The following is a 21,989-nucleotide window of genomic DNA, read 5'->3' on the forward strand; positions in this document are numbered from 1 at the left end:
ATTATAGCATCTCTAAGCTTCCTGGATTAACCCTAGGAATAGGTCGAAAACAGCCTTTCTCAAGCAGATTGTTTTGAACCACAAATCCCATCATCCATGCTCATTGGTCATGCTGACTAAGACTGATGGGAATTGTAAATCACACTATCTGAAAAAAGATCACAATGTGGAAAATGAGGATACCCACACTGGTTCTCACGGTGAGACAGCTGGATTCAATTTTCTGCTCAGCAGTAACCACATGAATTATTCTAACTCACTTCCCCCATTTTCTGTAGCAAAGAGCTCTAGAAACTTGTCTGCCCTTTTCCTTAAGAAGAGAGTGAGTTTGGGATTAGCCAAATTCTTGAGAAAGTTTTCAGAATATATATTCTGCAAACAGAAAATAACAATGCCCTGTGAAACATTCAGACCATACTTATCAAGCATCTGCAATATAGAATCTGAGCTTGCTTTACAGATTCTCCCCCCCCCGCCATGATTCTTGTTCTCACCTGGAGGGGCCACAATTATTACTAAAACTAGAGATGCTTTGCATATGGTCTGCTTTGCTATTGATTGTGTTTGCCTTCAGCAAGGAGTTTTAGCTCATCTGCCACAAGAGATGCAGTACAAACACGAGCTCACCCTATTTTTAAGCATGACTCCTTATATGTAATGAATGAAATTGTCCTCTTTTCCCCAGAAAAAGAGATACCTGCTTTACTGCAAGGTTGGGGAACCTGCAATCCTCCAGGGAATGTTGAACTACTTGTTCTCATCAGCTACCATCAGCATGATCTGTGGTCAAAGTGGATGAGAGTTATAGTCCAACATTGGGAGGATCAGGTGTTCCCCCAAATTACTGAGATTATGATCAGGATTACTAGCAATGATGTTTGCAGAGGGGAAACCTATCACTGCTTCTTTCATCCTCCTGTGCCTCCACAATGACGTTTGTTCCTATGCCCCTATCTTGATGTTCTGCCCATTTGCTGCTGTCCAACTTGCCATCTACCTCACCATTTCTGATGCTTTCTGATTCTACATGCCCTAGCAAAGTTAGCTGACTATAAAATATATGTGCATCTATTTTTATGTGCTATCAAGTAGCTTCTGATCTCCGATGATCTTATAAATTAATCACCACTAAAAGGTCCCATCATTAACTGCCCTGATCTTGCAAACTAAAGGCTGTGGCTTGCTTTATTGAGTCAATCCACCTCATATGAGGTCTTTTTTTTCTCCCACCACCTTTCCACTTTTCCTAACAATATTTTCATGTACAAAATCACACAACTTTTAGAATCCCCCAAACCTAGACAATGCAATATATGGAGTAATGACCACAGAAAAAGAAGAAGCAAATATGTGTCACTGAGAGAAAGCATGAAATCACATTGCTTAGGTACAGTCCAACGGCTGCAGAACATAAGGGAATGTGTTGATCAATCCATGAAGAGCAAAAGGATTAAAGACAACAATAGGAGTGTGCAGGTGAACACATACCCTTAGGGATATTACATTGTTCAAACAGATTAGTGTTTATTTTCACAGAGACACTGTACCAACACTATGTAGTTACAGCAGCTTAACTGTCATGGCTCCATGCTATAGAATTCTGGATTTTGTAGTTGGGTGAAAATGCTTAGACTTTTCTGCTAGAACAGTGGTTCTTGACCTTTAGCTCTCCAGATGTTGTGGGTTTCAATCTCAAATCCCTGGAGCTGCTAGCCAGACCTTGAAGGATTGATCCAAAATGCCTGGAGGACCAAAGGTTGAAAACCATAGTTCTAGAGATTGCTCTCCCAGAATTCAGAGCAGATAATTCACTAAACGACACACCCCAAGATTCCATAGGATGGGAACCATGGCAGTTAAAATGGGATCAAAGTGCTATAGCTGTATAGTGTCGATACACAGAAAGGCTAGTTCTTTGTCAAATCAAGGAAGCACAAGGAAGTTGAAGAGAACATAAAGCCCTTTAGCCTTCCGAACCGAACAAGCTCTTTATGACATCTGAGTAACTCTGCTTCTCAGTCTTAGAACAGCTTCCTCATGCTTAGTTCCACTCTTTCTACTTCTCTCTTTTTCTCTTTCTCTCTCCCTCATCCAACTTGCTCAAGGAGAGTTCAATAGCTGTTTGCCTGCATCAACTCTGACCTTTTGGCCATGAGAGCTACAGTGGTAGCGATGGCCTCCCCCCCCCTCACTTGATCCCATTTGGACCTTGATGCCATCAAAAAGGGAGGGTGGGTCGAGACAAAAAATAAAATTCTCCATTTCTGGGCTGAGTTTTGTCGAAGCTCTCCACTAGTAAGAATTCTCAAGCTCTGGTTGGTGGGCTTTACTGCCTCTGGCTCTGGAGAGGTGTGGCTTTTTGTTCTTTTGGCGCCGGGCAGTCTCTTTGCTGAAATCCTTGAGCTGGGAGCGATTGTGGTAGCGAGTGTACCGTTTGCATTTGCAAGCAGTGATGGTTCTGATCTTGATCGTCCGAACATCCTCGCCAGGGCAGGCCAGCTGGACACGCTGAGAACGGCTGTGCGCCGGGATGCAGCGATAATCCAGAGCATTCTGCCGCCACCATTTCCCTTTGCCGATTGAATTGGGGAGGAGATGGGATGGAAGACATTGACCCGAGCATACCAACTCCCTTATTGGCTTAACACTGCGGCACAAACCTTCGGTAACATAGCGGGTAGAGTATACTTCCCGGCAGCTGAACTCCAGATGTTCTAAAAAAGAAACAGATGAGGCATTTACAGATTGGAGGTGCATTGGTGCTGTCAGAGCCATCTTATGCCAAAGGAGGCACCACTCAAACTATCCCGACTTCTTTACGGAGCACATCATCAGGATACACAGACTATAATAAAATACATTAATTCAGCTTTATCACTTGGGGGATTTTTTTAAAATACAGTAAGCAAAGCAGTCTGGCACAGACATGAAATTATAGTTAATTTACGCAGCATGGAGGATACTCCTGTTCAGAGTTCAGTTAGACAGTCATGTCCTTCTGAGGATGTCATGTTCCACCATCCCTCACAGCTCCACCTGGCTTTCCTCCCTCCCTCCTCTTAATGAACAGATCAGAATTCTATATTTGCTGAGCATGCTGAGTCCTCACAGAGCTCAGGGGCCTCATGGTGCAGTGGTTAAGCTGCAGTGCTGTAAAGCCTTTGCTCATGACCTGAGTGCAATCCAAAGGGTTCAGGTAGCCAGCTCAAGGTTGACTCAGCTTTCCATCCTTCTGAGATTGGTAAAGTTGAGTACCCAGCTTGTTGTGGGGCAACGTGTTGTTCGCATAATTATGGTGTAAAATGACCAGACACTGCTTTAGCACTCTAGGGTGGCATATACAATAAAACAACAAAGCTGGCGGGGTATAAATACAATAAATAAATAAATAAATAAATAAATAAATAAATAAATAAATAAATAAATAAATAAATAAATAAATAAATAAATAAATATTATGGTTCCGGCCATACACTTATTTATACATCTGCAAACCTTTGGCTTGCCACAAGCTTGCTGACCCCTTGCTTGCATGTGGACGGTACCATTTTAGCTGCATAAAGACTGGTGCTTGGAGATGGAGTTTCCTAGTGGGCTAGAGATGAATTATGAAAGTTACTTTTCTGGACTACAAGTGCTTAGTCAGCTGTTCAGTCACTGCTATGGATGGGCAACTTCAAGCTCTCTCTCTTTAGGATGCTTTGTCTTTAAATTGGACTTGGACGGCCCAGCCTTTCAAACGTGGGACCCTTTAAAATTGAAAGCTGCCCTCTTGTAAAGTAAGGCACATGCACGTTACAGTTCTCAGGCCCCAATTTCTGGCAAACATCATATGCAGTCTCTCCTCAAAGCAGACAACATCTAACAGAGCAGCAGAGGCTTAACTAGCAATTTGGGTACTCTGGGCAAAGCAACAGCATCTTCCACCAATTCCTTGCCTTGGGTGAAGGTCATGTGTGCTACATCTATTCCAGACCTTATAACTGTGTGGTAGGGCAGAAGATGGATGTGGTATACCATGGTTCTCAACCTTCGGTTCCCCAGAAGTTCTTGGACTATAACTCCCAGAAATCCTGGCCAGCACAGCTCGTAGTGAAGGCTTCTGGGAGTTTTGGTCCAAGGACACCTGGGGACCCAAAGTTGGGAACCACTATGTATCAGAATGCCCTGCTTTTGGTTTTTGTTTTTCCCTTTAAAAGTATAAACATTCTCTTTTTTGGAGTGGGGGTTGCCATAGTGGCACAATGTCATGGAAACAGCACTTTGCTTCCTGCTTGAAGAAGTGCAAGAGCTTAGGCTAACCCATCCAATATGGGAGATCTTGCTATTTATATTTCTGAGACTCACTTCTGGACTTCTGTGCCCTTGGAATTTTAGCACCTTAGGCCAAAGCTCCAGTTGCTTGGCCTTAGATATGGCTTTGCTGAGCAGTGGATTTGCACAAGTGAGTTCCCTTCAAATCAATTCCTTGAACGTTGAAAAGAACATAGGGACAGCTGCCTTTTGCCCACCACCAACCTGAAGGGAAACTAAATTAGAACCCTTTTGCACTCTGACACACTAGAACCCAGATACTGTACAGGTTTACTACAAAGATGGGCCCAAATTTAAAAATTCAAAATCGAATTCATTAAAAAAATCACTAATTCTTCAATTCATATTGGTAAGAATCAATGCCCCCCCTGAATACGAATCGATGAATTTTTAGCAATTTTTGATTAATCAATTCAATTGTCTATAAAATGGGGGGGGGGATGCACCTAGAGACACCAAAATTGCTGAGAAGCTTTCTCTGACTCTCCTCTACATTCCCTCCCTGTTTGGTGGAGATTGGGTTTCCTCAAGTCAGCTGCTAAAGGGCATAATCATAATTTGCCCTCAGCCCAACTCTGCAGCACCTGGGAGAGCTCCCAGGGCAGGAGATTCTGGTGTAATCACATGGGAAATAGATTACAAATTGAACTACTTAGGGTGCAGTCCGATACAATCTGTTTACCAGCAATCCTATGATGTAAGCTGAAATGCACTCCAGCCTGATCCTGATCTGTGTCTCAGCTGGATCATTTTGGGTAGAACTATTACCCTTTGGGGCTGAACTGGAACAATTCCTCACAGATGAAAGGGCTGCTTTAAGGGAGATCACTCCTCCTGAAGTGATCTTTCTGGTGTGATCAGGTACATGCCTTTGCACCAGTCCGATTGCACCTTCTGATTCGGCTGTGGCTGAAGATGAACCAAGGTCTTTAGTACTGGCCTTGTACAGTTATGCATCCATGTTAGCCATCATCTGGACCATGTTTTTGATCCTGACAGGGGATGGTGGGAGAGAACCAGAGCTTCCCAAGAAGGAAGGCAGGCAGGCAGGCAGTTAAGAGAAAGAATCAACAAGAGTTGAATGCCTAGATATTTGAACAGGTAACTTAAAACATCAGTGTATATATTTCTGATGCTAAGAAGTGAATGTCATTGGTTACGTGATCACAATGACACACACTGGCAGCACAGCCCATCTGGAAGGTCACCAGTTCTGGGCTAGATGGACAACTCCTTTGACCTGATATAAGACATTTTCCTATGTGGGCTATCGCATAGCAAAAAGATCCTTTCCCCGGTTATAATGGATGTTCTAGGGCTCCATGTTGCAGTTTTGCACCAAGATTAAGGAAATCCAGGTTAATGCCTCAAGGTCACCCAATGCGCCACGAAAACACCTTGGGTGACCTGGAGTTTATTGCCCTCTCTCAGCCTGGCCAAACACTTCTTGCGAGTGGAAAAGAGTGTAGCTTTCAATACACTGGAGCAAAGGTGGCATGGAATGCCTGGAAAAGTGACTTTTGGAGACTACAGTTCCCAGGCTGGAAAACCCCAAAAAGGGTTGCCATTAGTCAGAATTGACTTGGCAAAACATGATTACTTTATAAATAATAACTAGTGGAGTGTAGTGGATAGAATAACGGACCACGGGATCTAAAAGCCCTAGGTTGGATTCCTGAACTCTGCCATGGACACTCAGGGGAGTGGGGCTGGAGGAACTGGTAAAACCACTCCTTAAATGCCCCACTTACCTTGAAAACTCTATTATTAATAATCATGGGCCATCAAGTCAACTCTGACTTAAGGTGACCATTTTTGGGGGTTTTGTAGGTAGAGAGCACTCAGAAGTGGTGTTTCATTCCCTTCTTCTGGGGGACACCCTGGGACTGTGCAGCTTGCCCAAGGCCACACAGGCTGGTTCTTCCCCCAGGAGGCACTGTGGGGAATTGAACTCCCAATCTATGGCTCCACAGCCAGATCCCTAAACCACGGAGCTATCCAGCCAGCCATGAAACCTCTATTAGTAGGGTCAAGGTCTCTTTCTGTTTGCATCTTACCCATCCGGTTCAAAGGAAGCGCGGGGTACCTCTCCCCTTGTTGCGCCCTGTTGCTCATGGTCTCGTTCTCGTTCTGGACAAAGGGTGACTCCTCCGGCATCTCGGTATTCTCCTGGAAGTCCGGGACGATCTCCGTGGCGTCGTTTTTAAGCACTTGCCACCCTCGGCCGGAGGGAAGGACGGCTTGGAGGAAGAAGAGGCAGAAAGAGCAAAGCGCCCGAGAAGTCTGCATGTCCGCAGAGGTTCAGCTGTGAAGCCTGGAAACAGCGAGCCTGCTTATTTTTCTTCTCCCACTTCCCCGATCCTCTTTCTGGATCCTAAATTCAGGATCCGCATTCATTTCTCCTTTTTAAATTCCACCTTCGAAGCCAGCCAGCCAATGAGAGGCGAGTGGGCGGAGCCGGGAGTAGTATGTGGGGACGGTGGGCGGGGAAAAGCCCATTCATGCCCATTTTCGCCTGCACGCACAGAGACAGGAATTCGGAAAGGGAGGGGGGAAAACATCTGCAACTTATGTTTATTTCTTCGCCTTCACTTTTCTCACTTGCTTCTCAAAATTGAGTGGGCGGGAAAAGGGAGCTGGCCTGGAAAGCCAAAGACCGTCGGGCGGGGGCAGGAAACAAACAAGTCAAGGATAATTTCCTTTATAGATTTAGGTTTGTTTTCACTTAGAACAAAACGATCTTTCTCCCCACACACACAAACACTTCAGATAGCTTTCTTCAGCATTTTTAGACTTCATCTGCATAACTTCCTGACTCCAGTCCTGGGTACAAACGCTTTTAAGTCTTAATCTTTGTTAAATCGGGTCCCCACCCCCATATTGTAATCGATTTTGCTTTTGTTTGTGTCTGTTAGTTATTCTGTTAGTTACTCAGTTCTGGGAGAAAAGCCAGCTATGAATCACATAAACAAATAACTAAATGCATTTGTTAGTCCTAAATAGAGCAGACCCATTGTATGAATGGGGATTTATGCAAATAGCAAAGAAATTGTGGTAGCAGAAACAGTAACAACTTTGATTTGGAGAGAGGTTTCATTTTGTTTGGCAATAAGGACCACACGGCTGATGAAGTGGGCTGCAGTCCATGAAGGCTTATGGGAAATAAAATTGATTAGACTTTAAGATGCAACTATGGGACTTATTGGTAATTAATACTGCAAAGGACTACACACTCCACCTGAAATCAAGTAACTGTTCATTTACAAAACTCTCATTGATGGATGTAATGGATTTACTCTACTTAGACTAGGTTGGATTTAGCCCTCCAATTATATAATTGGAAGGATCGGGTAAGTGATAACTAGAGAGTACAGCTTGAGAGAGAGAGAGAGAGAGAGAGAGAGAGAGAGAGAGAGAAATCCTGCCCCTCCGACAGCTCTCTCTCTGGTTTAATAGAGCCAGACGCATGCTATCTTTAAGTCTGACAAATGTATTACATGGTGGGTTTTTGGGATTATAACCCACTGTGTGGAATCTCATGTAAGAGGTCTAGATATACATACAGTGCACCTCTCTAAAATGATACTCTGTGAAGTATCATTTTGAAGACGTGGACTGGACTGGACTCCACAAAACTTTTATATTGTAATTGCCAGAATCTTATTGGAGTTGATATAAGGTTTGCATAATTTGCTAGGGCTAATTGATGAGATGCTGGGGCATGTTTGTCACAAAACTGGGCATATGATCAGACACATGACCAGGACGTGGTCTGTGCTTCACCAGTTAGCGACAATTAGCCATGGCAGGTTTTGCAAACATTACACAAACATGAAAAGGATTGCGGCCAGTGGATCATTGTTTTTTTGCTGGAGCACACTAACAAGGCAGACTCTATGGAAAATGCTATAAAAGGGCCAGATTCACAGTGTCAAAGCACCAGGACTTGTTTTTTTAATTAACTGGAATGATTTACATTTTCTCCCCACACCCCTTTTTGTTTTGTCTGAGATTAATTGCAGCTCTCATAATAGTGAGAAGGGGTGGCTTTTCACCACAGCAATAGTTGTGAGCAACCCCTTGTGTAATGCACAGAACATGGAAACTTGGGGGGGGGGGTTAGTGCAACTCCCAAATGCCCCAACCAAATACATTATACTTTTTGTTTTGTAGTCCAAAAAGCTAATATTTCCAATCTTTGGTAATGCAAAAGATTTTGTTGTGGCTTAATTTTAAATGGGCAATTAAGACCCATTAGCTTTACAAAAGACCTACTCCCTGATAGCGGCAAAACTACTAGAACTTGTTTGTGGATCAAAACAACTGGCTAAATTTCCAAACCCTCCTTGGAGGTGTGCTGTACGGGTTGCTGTGATCAGCACATGTGTCTCCAAATGTACCCCTATTCCATTCCCCATTCCTCTTCTTGTATTGCAACAACCACACAAAGCCCTCTTAGGGACATGGGCATATCTAAGATGAGCCTTTCCCAACCTGGGACCCACAAGATTTTTTTTAACTATATATTTTGTAGGGTCGCAAACATTACCAATAGTTGAGGATCAAATGTAACTATGGTCCAAAAACATTTAGGACACCATGTTTGAAAGGGCATGCAAGATATTCAGATGTGTTTCTGTGTGTTCATCATAAGAATTTCCCTTCATTCTCCAGGGCCAACCTGGCTGGTCTCCCATTTATACTGCACAGTTATAGCAGTTTGATACCACTTTAACTGCCATTGGGTCATCCCAAGGAATTTGGGGATTGAGTCCATTTGATGGCAGGAGAGGATAAACAGATTAAGAGCAACATAAGAAAAGCTTTAGTAGTGGATCAGAACAAACGTCTGAGAACAAACAGTAGTAGTTTACAATTTCTTTCTTCCAGGGGTGGCCTGGGACTGTGCAGCTTGCCCAAGGCAACCTAGGCTGGCTCTACTTACAGGAGACACAGTGGGGAATCAAACTTCCAACCTCTAGCTCTGCAGCCAGAAACCTAAACCACTGACAATACCACTGATAAACTATCTTATTATGGGATGTTTATGAACTCATTAACTGCTCATATATTTTAGTCACCCATTGTCACCTACAGATATATATATTTAAATTACAAACTACAGAGATATATTTAAATTACAAAGATCTGTGTTTAGTGTACCAATGGGGAACAGAAACATGTATTTATACTTAGAATATCTGGCCCACATCTGGATGGAATATTTTGTAGGTGTGATGTATAGTTTAAGGAAGTTAGGACGTAAACACCTTTCCTTCTTTGCTTCTCCAAACTCTGGCCTTTACTTTTAAAAAAAATCAGTCAGTAGGTGTGTTTGTGTAGAATATGTAGGATGAGTTAAGCCTTCATGGCCATCAGGTCAATTCTAGTGACCATTTTCCAGATTTTCTAGGTAAAGAGTACTCAGAATTAGTTTACCATTCCTTTCTTCTGGGGGCCTCATGGGATTGTGCAGCTTGCCCAGGGCCACACAGGCTGGCTTTTCTTGGTTGAACAGTAAGGAATGAAACTCCCAGCCTCTCTCTCTCTCTCTCTCTCTCTCTCTCTCTCTCTCTCTCTCTCACACACACACACACACACACACACACACACACACACACAGAGAGAGAGAGAGAGAGAGAGAGAGAGAGAGAGAGAGTCTTTCACAAATGTCCTCCAATGCAATGTTTTTTAATATGTGTTCTGTCCGCACTATATTCTTGGATGGGACCCTAAATCTGACGCTTCTTTCACTTACATTTCTTTCTTACATTTCTCTTCCCTTTGCTCACCTTGCATCAGACAAATTCTTTCACTTGTGTTTATCTGGCTTTGTTTTTCCTGCCTTTTTTTTTTTTTTTTTTTTTTTTTTGCCTGTTTGCGGCCTGTGCTTCTCAGGAAACCAGGCACTGATATGGAGCATCAGCAGCCAGCTTGACCTGAACATTTAAACAAACATTCCATCACCCTCGTTTCCTTTTCCTGCGAGACAGTTTTTCTTTCTGAGAGGTTTTCACACCGAGAAGCTAATTGTAGAATTCCAGAGGGAATGTGGCGCCCTGAACACTCTTTGCACAGCAGAAAATGTCTCGTTTCATGTGTGCAGGAACACACACAAAGGAAATTTATTATATCTCATTGGGTTTCTACTGATGGTAGCTCCTTAACAGATATTGGGAAGGTAATCTTTTTTAACTACAACTCCCCAAACCCCCCTGCTAGTTCCTGTTCAGACTGCTGATCCAGGGATGAAAAAAAATCAGCTGCCAAGCAAGTGGTAGCCAGCAATATCTACACACATTATATGGGAATAGGGCCATCACCATAAATGCTGCTGCCTGAGGTGAAGAACGAGTCTCCTCCCTAATATATGTATAGAAACCAGCAAGACTGGCAACTGAATTCTACTTCACCAATCACAATTATGCATATATATATGCATATAGTATTTATATCCTACATTTCCTTCAGTTAGTCAAACCTACATACATGGGCTTCCTCCCCCTCAGTGTATCCTCATGATAATCCTCTGAGGTAGGCCACGTTGAAAGAGTATGGCTGCCCCATGGTCACTCAATGAGTTTCATGAGCAAAAGGGAATTTGAACCCAACCTCCAGAGTCATAGATCATTGTTCTAATGAACCTGGGGACAGCAGGTTGGGGCAGTAAGTCTTAAATGTCTGGAAATTGCTGCTGGCAGTCCCAGCAGGCATGGCAAGAAGTGAGAACTGTTTTTGGAAAGTGTTCTCCAGGACCAAAGGGGTCCTAAGGCAGGCTAGGAATGTCATCAGGTTGGGGAATAGGAAACTTCCCGGACCACGTCTGATGGCATCACCGGACTTATATGGTATAATTTTATGTTACTGGATTACAGCCCATGAGAACAGGAGTTTGGGGGTGAGTAGAAGAACAGCCAGAGACAGCATGGCATAAAGCATGCACCGGGTATGCCACGGACGTACAGCACTCAGGCACGGCTGTGACTACAGGGTGGGGCCACTGGACCTTTACCCAGGATGCCCAGATTTAAAAGTGGTGGCACTGCGGACTAAACTGCAGAAGCCTGTGCTGCAGGGTCAGAAGACCAAGCAGTCGTAAGATCGAATCCACGCGATGGAGTGAGCTCCTGTCGTTTGTCCCAGCTCCCGCCAACCTAGCGGTTCGAAAGCATGCAAAATGCAAGTAGATAAATAGGGACCACCTCGGTGGGAAGGTAACAGCGTTCCGTGTCTAAGTTGCACTGGCCATGTGACCACGGAAGATTGTCTTCGGACAAAACGCTGGCTCTATGGCTTGGAAACGGGGATGAGCACCGCCCCCTAGAGTCAAACACGACTGGACAAAAATTGTCAAGGGGAACCTTTACCTTTACTAAAATCTAAAGGTAAATCCACCGGTGAGCGTTAGGAACATAAGCAGCAAAGCCTTCTTGCACAAGGGAACTTTTTGAGCAAAAAAAGAAATAGCTTCATGGGGGTGATGAGGCCTCCTTCCGGAGGCCACCTACAGGTCCCTGTTTGCCCAACCCTGGTTTAGTTGCTCCTGTTCCAATACAACAACACCAAGCCCCACTGTATGGACCCAATGGGAATTGTAGTCCAATACATTGAACAGGCATCTGGTTGGTTAGCACAGGTGAGCAAGACTAGGGGAATAGCCAGTTTTTAAGTGGTGAAAGCAGCCATTTTCTAACAAAGGCAAGACTGGCAAGCTATCACAACGCAGCTTTCCTGATAATGTGAAATTATTTTCCAAAACTCCAGACAGCTCTGTTCAGTAAGGTATTTCTCTACCCTTCTTCCACTCACTTTTGAAGACTTCTCTTTAACTGGAAGGCCTTTGAAATAGAAGCTGCAAGGTTGGCTCTTAAACATATTGTGCTGATGTCTCTTCGGGTGTTCGATTTGTTTTGAAATTACGATTGTTCTTGTGCTATTTTATTTTGCAATGACTTGGGGGAAAACACTTTAAAGGTGGGACAAAATGTTAATGCTAAACATAACAGGGTGATGATGGAGATGATGACAATGGATTTAATTTATACTCCGCCTTACTACCTGAAAATAAGTCTCAAGATGGCTTCCCAATAAAATGAATAGAAGGAAACATTATTTATATCAGGTAATAAAATAAAATAAAATAAAAAAAAAGACAAAAATGTTTTGGCATTTTTAAGACAGTTATATTTTAATGTGAGCTTTTGTGAATCAAATCCATTTCCTCAGACATAAGAGTAAGATTACATGGCAAATGTTTATATATTTATACGTGGCATCAAGATAGAGAGACAGTGGTTGGTTGGGTAGAAGACATAAGTTGCAAATTGTGTGAGTCAATGTGGTATTTCACACCAGGTATTCTGATCTTTTTCCATTGAGGCTTTATATTGTAAAAGGGAAAATATTTATATATTTACTTCATCTTATATTACATCCTTTCCCCTGGCTGGATGTACTTATAACACAAAGGGGGGGGGGGGAGAGAGAAACAGGCTCAATTAAATATGCACAATAAACCACAATATTAAGAGCTTTAAAATGATTTTCAGATTAAAACGAACAATAAATCAATGTGGTTGAATGCCATTTAAATGCAACAATAACAAAAAACAGCACCTGCTGTTAGAACATCCTGATCAGTGGCAAAAGGCCTGTTTAAACCAAAATGTCTTCACTGAGAGCCAATCTAGTTTCCCTCAGAAGGGAGTTCCATAATTTCAGAGCAGTCACCAAAAAGGCCCTCCTTCCTGTTCTCACCAAATGTACCTGTGATGGTGATGGGATGGGAAAAAGGCTGTCATTTAAATTTTAAAGTGCAGTTTAAAAACATAAAAACAAGTGATTAAAACAATAAAACCCTTTGAAAACCCATTGAAAATTTAAAAAATCAAGAGTGTTGATGATGATCAGTGATGCTTCTTATGCCCTCCATAGGGTTGTGACTACACAGCAAGGAACATACAGTTTGAACTCCTGTGATCTGCAGCTCATCATATCAGATTTCCCTGAGTAAATTGCTGAAGCCGTCCAAATGTCAAGAAGTTCAGCAAAGCAGAGACAGAGAGCTGGGTTTGCACAGAGTTTAAACAACAGAAGCTGCCTTAAAGTGCTAACAATGTGCTAATGGGCCATTTACACCTTTCTCTTTTTCTTTATTTAGTTCTCCTAAGTGTGCTAGCATAGCTCTGTTCCAGTGCTGAGTTGAAGATTGTGTGTTTGTGTGTATGTGTGTGTGTGAGAGAGAGTGCACCCATGAGCACCCCCTTTCCAACAGATCAAGTGAGCACATTGACAGAAAGTGGGACAAAAGTGATGTCCATCCAATGGCAACAAACATCCTTTCCCACATTGAGCTTTACATCACATAGTTCTCAGGTTTTAATAATCAATTAAATATGCCTACTTGGATACAGGACAAATTTTCTGCGACTGGAGAAATGCAATCAACACAGCATTTATGCCCCATCAAGTGTACAAAAGACAACCTAGCAAATGGCTGAGCTAATACTATAGGAGTGGCCCACTTCTGGTCAAAAACAATTTAATTATCTTAACATTTAATTTGTTTTTTTTTTTAATTTTACCTATATTTCATACAGATCCATAATTTTAAATTGTACAACACTCTGATACGAATAGAGAAAGTAATGTATACAAAATCATCTGTGTTCAGCTCAAAATAAACTGCAGGGGGAATTATGGCCAATGAAGTCATGCCCAGGTTCAAGAAATGAGAGGTTTTGCATGCAAAGACTATGCACACTAGTGACACCTAGAGGTGAAAATGTGTGTTCCAAGTAAGTAAAGGTTTCACTTGACAATTTGTCCAGTCGTGTCCAATTCTAGGGTGCGGTGCTCATCTCCGTTTCCAACCCAGTGTTTGTCTGAAGACAATCTCCTGTGGTCACGTGGCCAGCGCGACTAGACACAGATTGCTGTTACCTTCCCACCGTGGTGGTACCTATTTATCTACTTGCATTTTGCATGCTTTCGAACCGCTAGGTTGACAGGAGCTCCTGTCAACCTAGTTCACTCACCGGGCTTTGTGTGGCATGCAGGGCAGTTGTCAGTAACATCGCACCACTCATAGAAGTAGTGCAGCTGGCAATTCCCCACCTCCCTGTGCCACTGACCACTCTGGCTAGGAGGTGAGATGACAAGTCTCCCCACTCAAGCTGCTTACTAGTCAGAAGCTCAGGGAGATGGGGAAGCCCCTGCTGGTTTACTTCAGTGATTGGTGAAATGTTACCAATGGCCTCCACAGACACCACGCGAAGCCCAGTGAGTGGACCGGGAGGGTTCTGGGGGGAGGGTCCAAAGGGCCCAGCCACCAGCGGTGGCAATATTTGTATTTATCTCCTGCAGGAGATGATACAAACATCTCATCTCTAATTTCAAGATATCGTATGATTAGAGAGTACAAAATTTGTAGGCATGGACCCTAGCACCAACATTCAAACTCGGAATTTGGAATTGGAATTATAGCCCTTTGGAATTTAGAATTTTAAAAATTCAGAATGTCCGGATATCCAGAACTCCGTTACAGTCAACATGAATACTAAATACGTAGTCCTTCGTTTCCCATTTAGAAAAAAACCACAGGCAAAACATTTTAAAGGATTTCCTCTCTTGACACCTTCAGTGACTGTACCACCAAAAAAGAAAGAAAGAAAGAAAGAAAGAAAGAAAGAAAGAAAGAAAGAAAGAAAGAAAGAAAGAAAGAAAGAAAGAAAGAAAGAAAGAAAGAAAGAAAGAAAGAAAGAAAAAGTGATCACCAACAGCCAGCAGTGTCTATGTATTAGGAAATGACTTTAATGAATCCAGAACAGTAGGAATAGCACCAGGAAATGCCAGCAGCATTAGGATGCAGAGGACAGGGCACATTGGAGGGTGGTCAGATACCCTGGGCATCACTGGCAGGCAAACTGGAGCAGCAGATAGTCTGTGCTAGGTGGAAACTGTGCCAACAGCATGGGGCAAGGAGGGCAGAGCAAATGGGCATAATCTTGGGCATAGCAAATGGAAGAATGAAGGGACAGCACATGGAAGCATGGCATACCTAGTTCAGTGACGAGTGTGTGCCGTTCTCTCTTACTTAAAGGAGACTACAGGGAAGCCCAGCAAGGGTAGGTTGTCTTTAAGGAAAATTAATTTTTCAATAGATCCAGGTTCCAGGCATGAGCAGTGTGAACTGACAATGTCCCCTGCCTAAAATAACACTCTCTCACTGGGCATACTAGTTGTTGGGCAGTCCCATGACCACCCTGGACAGATCTCCCCAAAGACATTTTTTCCAAGTAAAACAAGGGATTGGCATCTTTAGGCTTGCAGGCCTCCTGCATGTATACCGGTACTTCTGCCATGTCTTTCCTCTGGGGTGGTATTTCTGGTGAACAGATCCCTGCCATGCTTGTCAAGACAGTGTCCCAGAAAGCTTGCCCTGTTGTTTCAGGGGTGAGGAGCTTAGACTTTAGAATACTACTGCTGGCACTGTGGTTTGGGGGGGCTATGAACAAGGCTAGTTTCTTTGTGCTCTATGTGACCCTCTCCATGCTAGCTGGACCTTCTTCACCAGATGCTGCATTGATGGAAAGTTGGCTGGCAGTCCTCTGCTCTGGCTGCTGCTTAAAATCCATTGGCCACTGGTTAATTGGGAGGAGGGGGATAAGAGGGTTGCTAGAACATACTGCTCCTTCTTCCACAAGGGGGCAAACTTGTAGTGGAGCAGGTGCTTGCTGGCCTAGGCGACCACTTTAGGCCAAAAAAAATGCTATTCTCCCCCTATGGAATCCACCCACCCACATACACTGCTCCTTCATTATGCCTTCCATCATGCCAGCCATGCCATAGAACACTTGGGCTCACTTGACTAAGGACAGCTGTCTCCCCACCAAAGACTTAAGTTGCAATTTCAACGCTTTGGAGAACATAAACGACTTCACCCATAAAGTCCTACTTCTCCACCCAGAGGTGCAGCCACACCAATGGAAGCCTCCAGTGACAAGTCATGGAATTCATCCATCATGTACAAGGAGGCTTTTATACACCGCAGTAGCGCCACTGCATCTATAAAGTCCAGTATACATACTGTATTTGCTGAGTGAATCTGGTACTATGGCCACATTAGTGTGAATTGCAAGTGTTGCCACCTACACAGTAGCATCTGTGCCATAGATCCTCTTCAGCTTGAGCGCAGTGATTTTTGAGCACATGGTAGCCTGTTGCCAGAGTTGTCGGTAAGAGAGAAAGTGATTTAAAAATGAAGATAATTCAGTGTTTTCAGAGTACAATTTAGAATTCTGGGGGTTGTCCAAAAACACAAATGCACACACCTCTAATAATCCACCTTTTAAATGAAAACGATGTACAGTTGCATGTTTCTGCTATCCAGAAAGAGTTATGGCACCATCTGGCGTTCAAAGACAATAGCTGCAAAAATAGTACTTCATACACCAAGAGCAAGAGGCAATAGAATTTTTTTAAAAAATTATACTTAAGTAACACTTTTTTCCCTCTTCATTTTTCCTTAAAGATGCTTTAAATCCAGTTCTTTCACCCGTTAGACATGTTGAACTACAACATCAATCATCTCCAGCCAAACAAGCTCAGAAATAATAGGAGCGGTTGTCCAATAAATCTGGAACCTCTGGCTTCACCATAGCCAATCACAGATGCATTTTGTGGGGACATGGGAAAAAAATCTTCTCTGTTGCTGCTCCGACTCTGGAACTCCCTCCCTATGGGAAGCTAGGTTGGCTCCATCTTTGCTGTCCTTCTGCAGGCAGGCCAAGACCTTTCTCTTCAGGCAAGCTTTCCCTTAGCAACTGGCTGCTGAGGGTGTTTTGTTGTTGTTGTTTTAATGGATTGTTGTAACTTAGTGCATGAATGTGTTTTGAAACTGCTTATGTTTTTTTTGATATTGCTCTCGTTGATTCTTTTAGTATTGTATACCTGTTGTAACTAAACTACTGTCTTCATTGTTGTAAGTTGCCTTGGGTCCTTTTTAAAGGAGAAACGCGAGTTTAAAATATTGTCAATAAAATGGTAAATGAATAAATTTATGCAGTGTATGATCCAATTTGTTCCACCACATGGAGCGTCTCCCAACTGCCGTGGCCATACATGGGCATATATTCTCTGGCACTCTGGGGCTAGTCACCACCATGTGCTTATCGCTTCATATGAGATGCTCGGGCATGGAGACTAAAAATGCTCTAAACTAAAGGCTGTTTTGCGAGCTGAAATAATAAATAAGTACCGGTGGCATTTTCTATGTGTCTCCTGGAAATTAGAACCGTTCCAAAAATTTATCCCTGAGGATTTTCAACGACTTGCATTCAATCTGAGAAAAAAGAAATTGCCCTTGAAAAGGATTTAGGAAAAGGAGAAATTTTTGAGGAATTCCCGTGGATGAGGTTCACCTTACTTCTGAGGTAGGTGAAAAGTGTCAGTCAGTCCTTGTGACAGCTGGTAGCCTCCACAACTGCCCCAGATGAAAAGCATAGACAGAGAAGCTGCAGAGTGGTGATGAGATAGATAATAGAAAGAAAACCAACAGGACAAAAATAACAAGGAACCCTTGCCTTTATTTGCATACAGATATACTGGAAATTGTGTAGAGTTGAGAAATGGTGCCCCAAAGTGGATAGGTTGGAACTAGCCTCAGAGAGGTAAATCTGAAGACAAGGGTGGGTGATACCTTTATTAAATCACTAAAAGATCACAAAGATAAGCCAGCTTTTGATTCCTACAGAAGTCTTCATCAGGCTGGGCATTACAGAGCTGGAGGTGATGCAGAAGAAACATAACAGTTCCAAAAATCACAACGAGGTACATATGCCAGGTTGCTCTATTTAAACCAAGTTTTAAAACGTGAACTGCCTTCAGTTAAAGGGTTTCATTTTAACACCAGGACACAGGTTAGAATGTTAGATAAAGGATTCCCAACCTCTCATGATCGACTCCTCTCACACTGTGTAGAAACACAGGGCTCCTTTTTAGCTGGGAACAGAGACTGAGGGGCTCCACACTGGCATATAGAGATGATATATGGATCACTGATAGCATGATTTGGATTGGGGAGGGGATTGTATCTGCACATGTTTCTACTTAGATCAAGCCATCCTTACCCTTTAAGAGCTGCCACACACCTTTCTGGCCCAGCAGTAGGGCATCCATTCTTTTTGGCATGATTCATTAGCTCCTTGTTTAGCGAGGAGACAGCAGCCTCCAACAGCTTCCGCTTCCAATTGCCCTCCTAACTGCAGATTCCAAGGGAAAGTGAGAGAAAAAGTGGAAGGAGGAGGATGGAAGGGAAGTGGGGGTATGGTGAGAAAACAGAACACCACCAACAGTGGGAGAGAGAAAGGGGACATGGAAGAGAATATTTTCACTTCGTCGCTTCCCCTGACCCTCCACAGACAATCTGGGGAAGCACTTCTTTGATAGCTAATTGGGCTATAAGGGGTCGTTTGCTGTTGGGACAGAAGGAGTATGTCAAATGGCATATCACTTCTCCTCCTGACCTCAACAGACCCTCAGGAGCCCAATCCAGCCCACACAAAAATGGCCAGTCTGGACAGATTCACAGAAAGGTGACAAACCCCTTATCAGATAAGATACCTTGAATCACTGACTGGGGCAGTACCTATTATGTAACAGTTGCAGTATTTTCTCAGTTCATAGTCCTGCACAGATGATGTTAACATCTTTACCCCATTGTAAGTACTATTATGTCTCTATTCCCAATCAAAAAGGCATTATGTATTTCTATATACTGTACAGCAATGAGGTGTTGCTGAGTCACTGACAATCCTTGGTCCAACAAGATTGGGAAGGAGATTCTAATCTACATCCTAAAGGTGAAATTTGAGATCTGATGCCTAAGCATTGACCCTACAGCCCCCACTTTGGAATTGGCTTTAAACACAGCAACCTGACATGTTCGTCTAGGCAACCTTTTTCATGCTGGGGACCATAACAACGTCTTAGCACAATATATGTACAAACAGGCTGCTCACCACAACTGTTTTGTGCATTGCCTGGTGTATCAAAACCTCTGAAAGCTTTTATTTACTTGAGGCTGTGCAGTAACTTCAAAGCAGACAAAGGATGAGAAGGATTCCATTAGGCAGGTGAAGGATTCTGATAAGGAAACTCCTGGCTTAGCACATATTGAATTGCATGTAAGATATGTGCAGCACAATCCAAATTAAGGGTGCAAAACCATATTTGAAGGAAGAGCAGAAGCACCCCAAGCCATCTCATAGACTTCAGGAGTGTTGTCATATCTCTTGACTTTACCAGTTCCCTGACCAAACCATTTGGTAGAACGTCTCTACCTGGTGCTTTGGGCAAAACCTTGCTTTTCTTTTACATTTCCTTCTCCAACCCCATCCTGAGGAGCAGCAGAAAAAAAGAAAGTGCTCTCAACTAACACCTGCTGAAGTCGGTGAGTGAAGACATTCCAGTTATCTCTGCTCAACAATGATCAGCGATAACAGCGACTTTTCTCCCACAGCTCAGTGAGCTACGTATCTCACTGTGGAGACAGCAGGTGGGAATCCAATTCTTCACTGTCCCTCCTGCAAGTGTTGTAGATTTAGCTAGTTTTAATAGATATATGTACCAGGTATTTTAACATCTTTCCCCGGGGTTCTGGACAGTTATATAAATCTGCATAACTGGATTAATATGGCTACCATTAGAATATCATGCCCACCTACTAGCCTCAGTTCCCCTTCTGCAGAATGGACACTGTATAAATGCATGCTACACGATTTGCAAATATTAAAAACTGTTACATTAAGAGGCTAAGTGTGGTTTTCAGCTAGCCAAATTGAGCATAAGTTGCCACCTAAAACTCTCTGTAAGTGGACAGTAAATCAGAAAGGGCCATTTTGGGGAATACTTGCTCTAATAATAATAATCATGTGTCATCAAGTCAATTGTGACTTATAGTGGCCCTTTTTCAGGGTTTTCCAGGTAGAGAATATTCAGAAGTGGTTTACCATTCCCTTCTTCTGAGGGCGCTCTGGGACTGGGCAGCTTGCCCAAGGCCACAGGGAGATGGCTCTATTCACAGGAAGCAAACTCCTAATCTGTAACTCTACAGCCAGATACCTAAACCACAACCGCTCCGGGGGGGGGGGGGGATTCTCCAAACATATCTTGGTGGCACAGTTTTGTGGCACTATAAAATCCCATTTGCCCATCTCCTGGAACAGGAGGTGGGACAAGGTGAAATGTACCTTCAGCAGCAGTTCACCCTTTAAATATGGCATGCCTTCCCTGCACCATTTAACATCCCAAAATACTGATTATAATTTTTTTTTTCAAAACTAGTTGACTTCTAGCAATTGCAGGTTTCATTTTCTTTTCCAGAATGTTTGATAATCTATGTGGCCTCCAGAAGATCCCGAGGACAGAAAACTGGACCCCAGGCCACCCTTGCTATAGACCTCGCATTTTTTTCAGAGATTTGTGGCTTTAAAAAAATAAAATAGCCCACTCTGCAAAAATTATTCAAAGGTGTCACTCTTTGGGAAGGCAGTGTGACAATAACAAAAAGGTATTTGTCAGAATGATCACTGAGAAACTCCTTCTGAGATATTTCAATGCAACATTATCACACAGCAAAGAAGGAATACAGAAGATGTCATACATCTCTGGATACCCAGTGTGGTATAGCGGATGGTGTAAGACAGTGGTCCCCAACCTTGGGCCTCCAGATGATCTTGGACTACAACTCCCAGAAGCCTTCACTGCCACCTCTGCTGGCCAGCATTTCTGGGAGTTGAAGTCCAAGAACATTTGGAGGCCCAAGGTTGGGGACCACTGGTGTAAGAGACTGTTTCAGGAGGCCTGGGTTCAAATTCGTACAAAGCCACAGAAAATCACTGGAGAACTGGTAAAACTACTGCTTAAATATCTTACTTATCTTGAAAGCCCTGTTAGCATCATAAATCAGTTCTGACAAAAAATGTACATCTCTACCACAAACTTGGATTTCATGTTACAATGTTAAATTATGCCAATTAAACCTCTAAGACAGCTTTTCAACATTATCACTATTACTATCAATGAAGTTCAATCAAGCAGCAGGAGACTGTTAACAGCTCTTATCAGTTCTCAACAGGAGATCACCAGCAGGCATCTTGAATACTGGAAAACACTGTCTGAATACCAACCATGTGGTACCAGAGCTGAAATCCTGAGAGTGTCAGCCTACCAAGACCATAGTTACACAGCCTAGATCAATGGTTCCCAAACTTGGGAAATCCAGGTGTTGTTGGACTACAGTTCCCAGAAGCCTTCACCATCAGCTGTGCTGGCCGGGGTTTTCGGGAACTGCAGTTCAAGAACACCTGGTTACCCAAAGCTGGGAACCAATGGCCTAGATGGCCATGACCACAGAAATCCAGAACTCAACCACATAAGCTTTTTAAAAAAAGAAATTGCTTTTGACACCAGAAAACCTGAACACAGCAATATCAACAATATATATAAAATGTTACTTGCATTGACAGCATGTTTTCAAATGGCTTTTCATCATTGCTTCTGTACATATATATATTATTTTCCTATAGATGTATTTTATATATCCAGATTCATATGAAACACACAAGTTATAGAAAATATTACCTTGTTACGAGAGAGCGAGAATGCTTCTGCTT

The 21,989-nt window shown here is 43.0% G+C and overlaps 1 protein-coding gene across 1 annotated transcript; it reads right to left on the bottom strand.

The window, feature by feature from the left end:
- Nucleotides 1–1,046: 1,046 nt before the first annotated feature.
- Nucleotides 1,047–6,711, bottom strand: SOST (sclerostin). The gene is made up of 2 exons (XM_020793947.3): nt 6,372–6,711; nt 1,047–2,714 (listed from the first exon to the last, which is right to left on the bottom strand). Exons 1-2 carry the CDS (start codon nt 6,601–6,603, stop codon nt 2,293–2,295), a joined length of 654 nt encoding a protein of 217 aa, XP_020649606.3. The 5' UTR covers nt 6,604–6,711; the 3' UTR covers nt 1,047–2,292.
- Nucleotides 6,712–21,989: the final 15,278 nt, after the last annotated feature.

The sequence above is a fragment of the Pogona vitticeps genome, chromosome 6 (genome assembly GCF_051106095.1).
Source record: "Pogona vitticeps strain Pit_001003342236 chromosome 6, PviZW2.1, whole genome shotgun sequence".
Taxonomy (NCBI): Eukaryota; Metazoa; Chordata; class Lepidosauria; order Squamata; family Agamidae; genus Pogona; species Pogona vitticeps.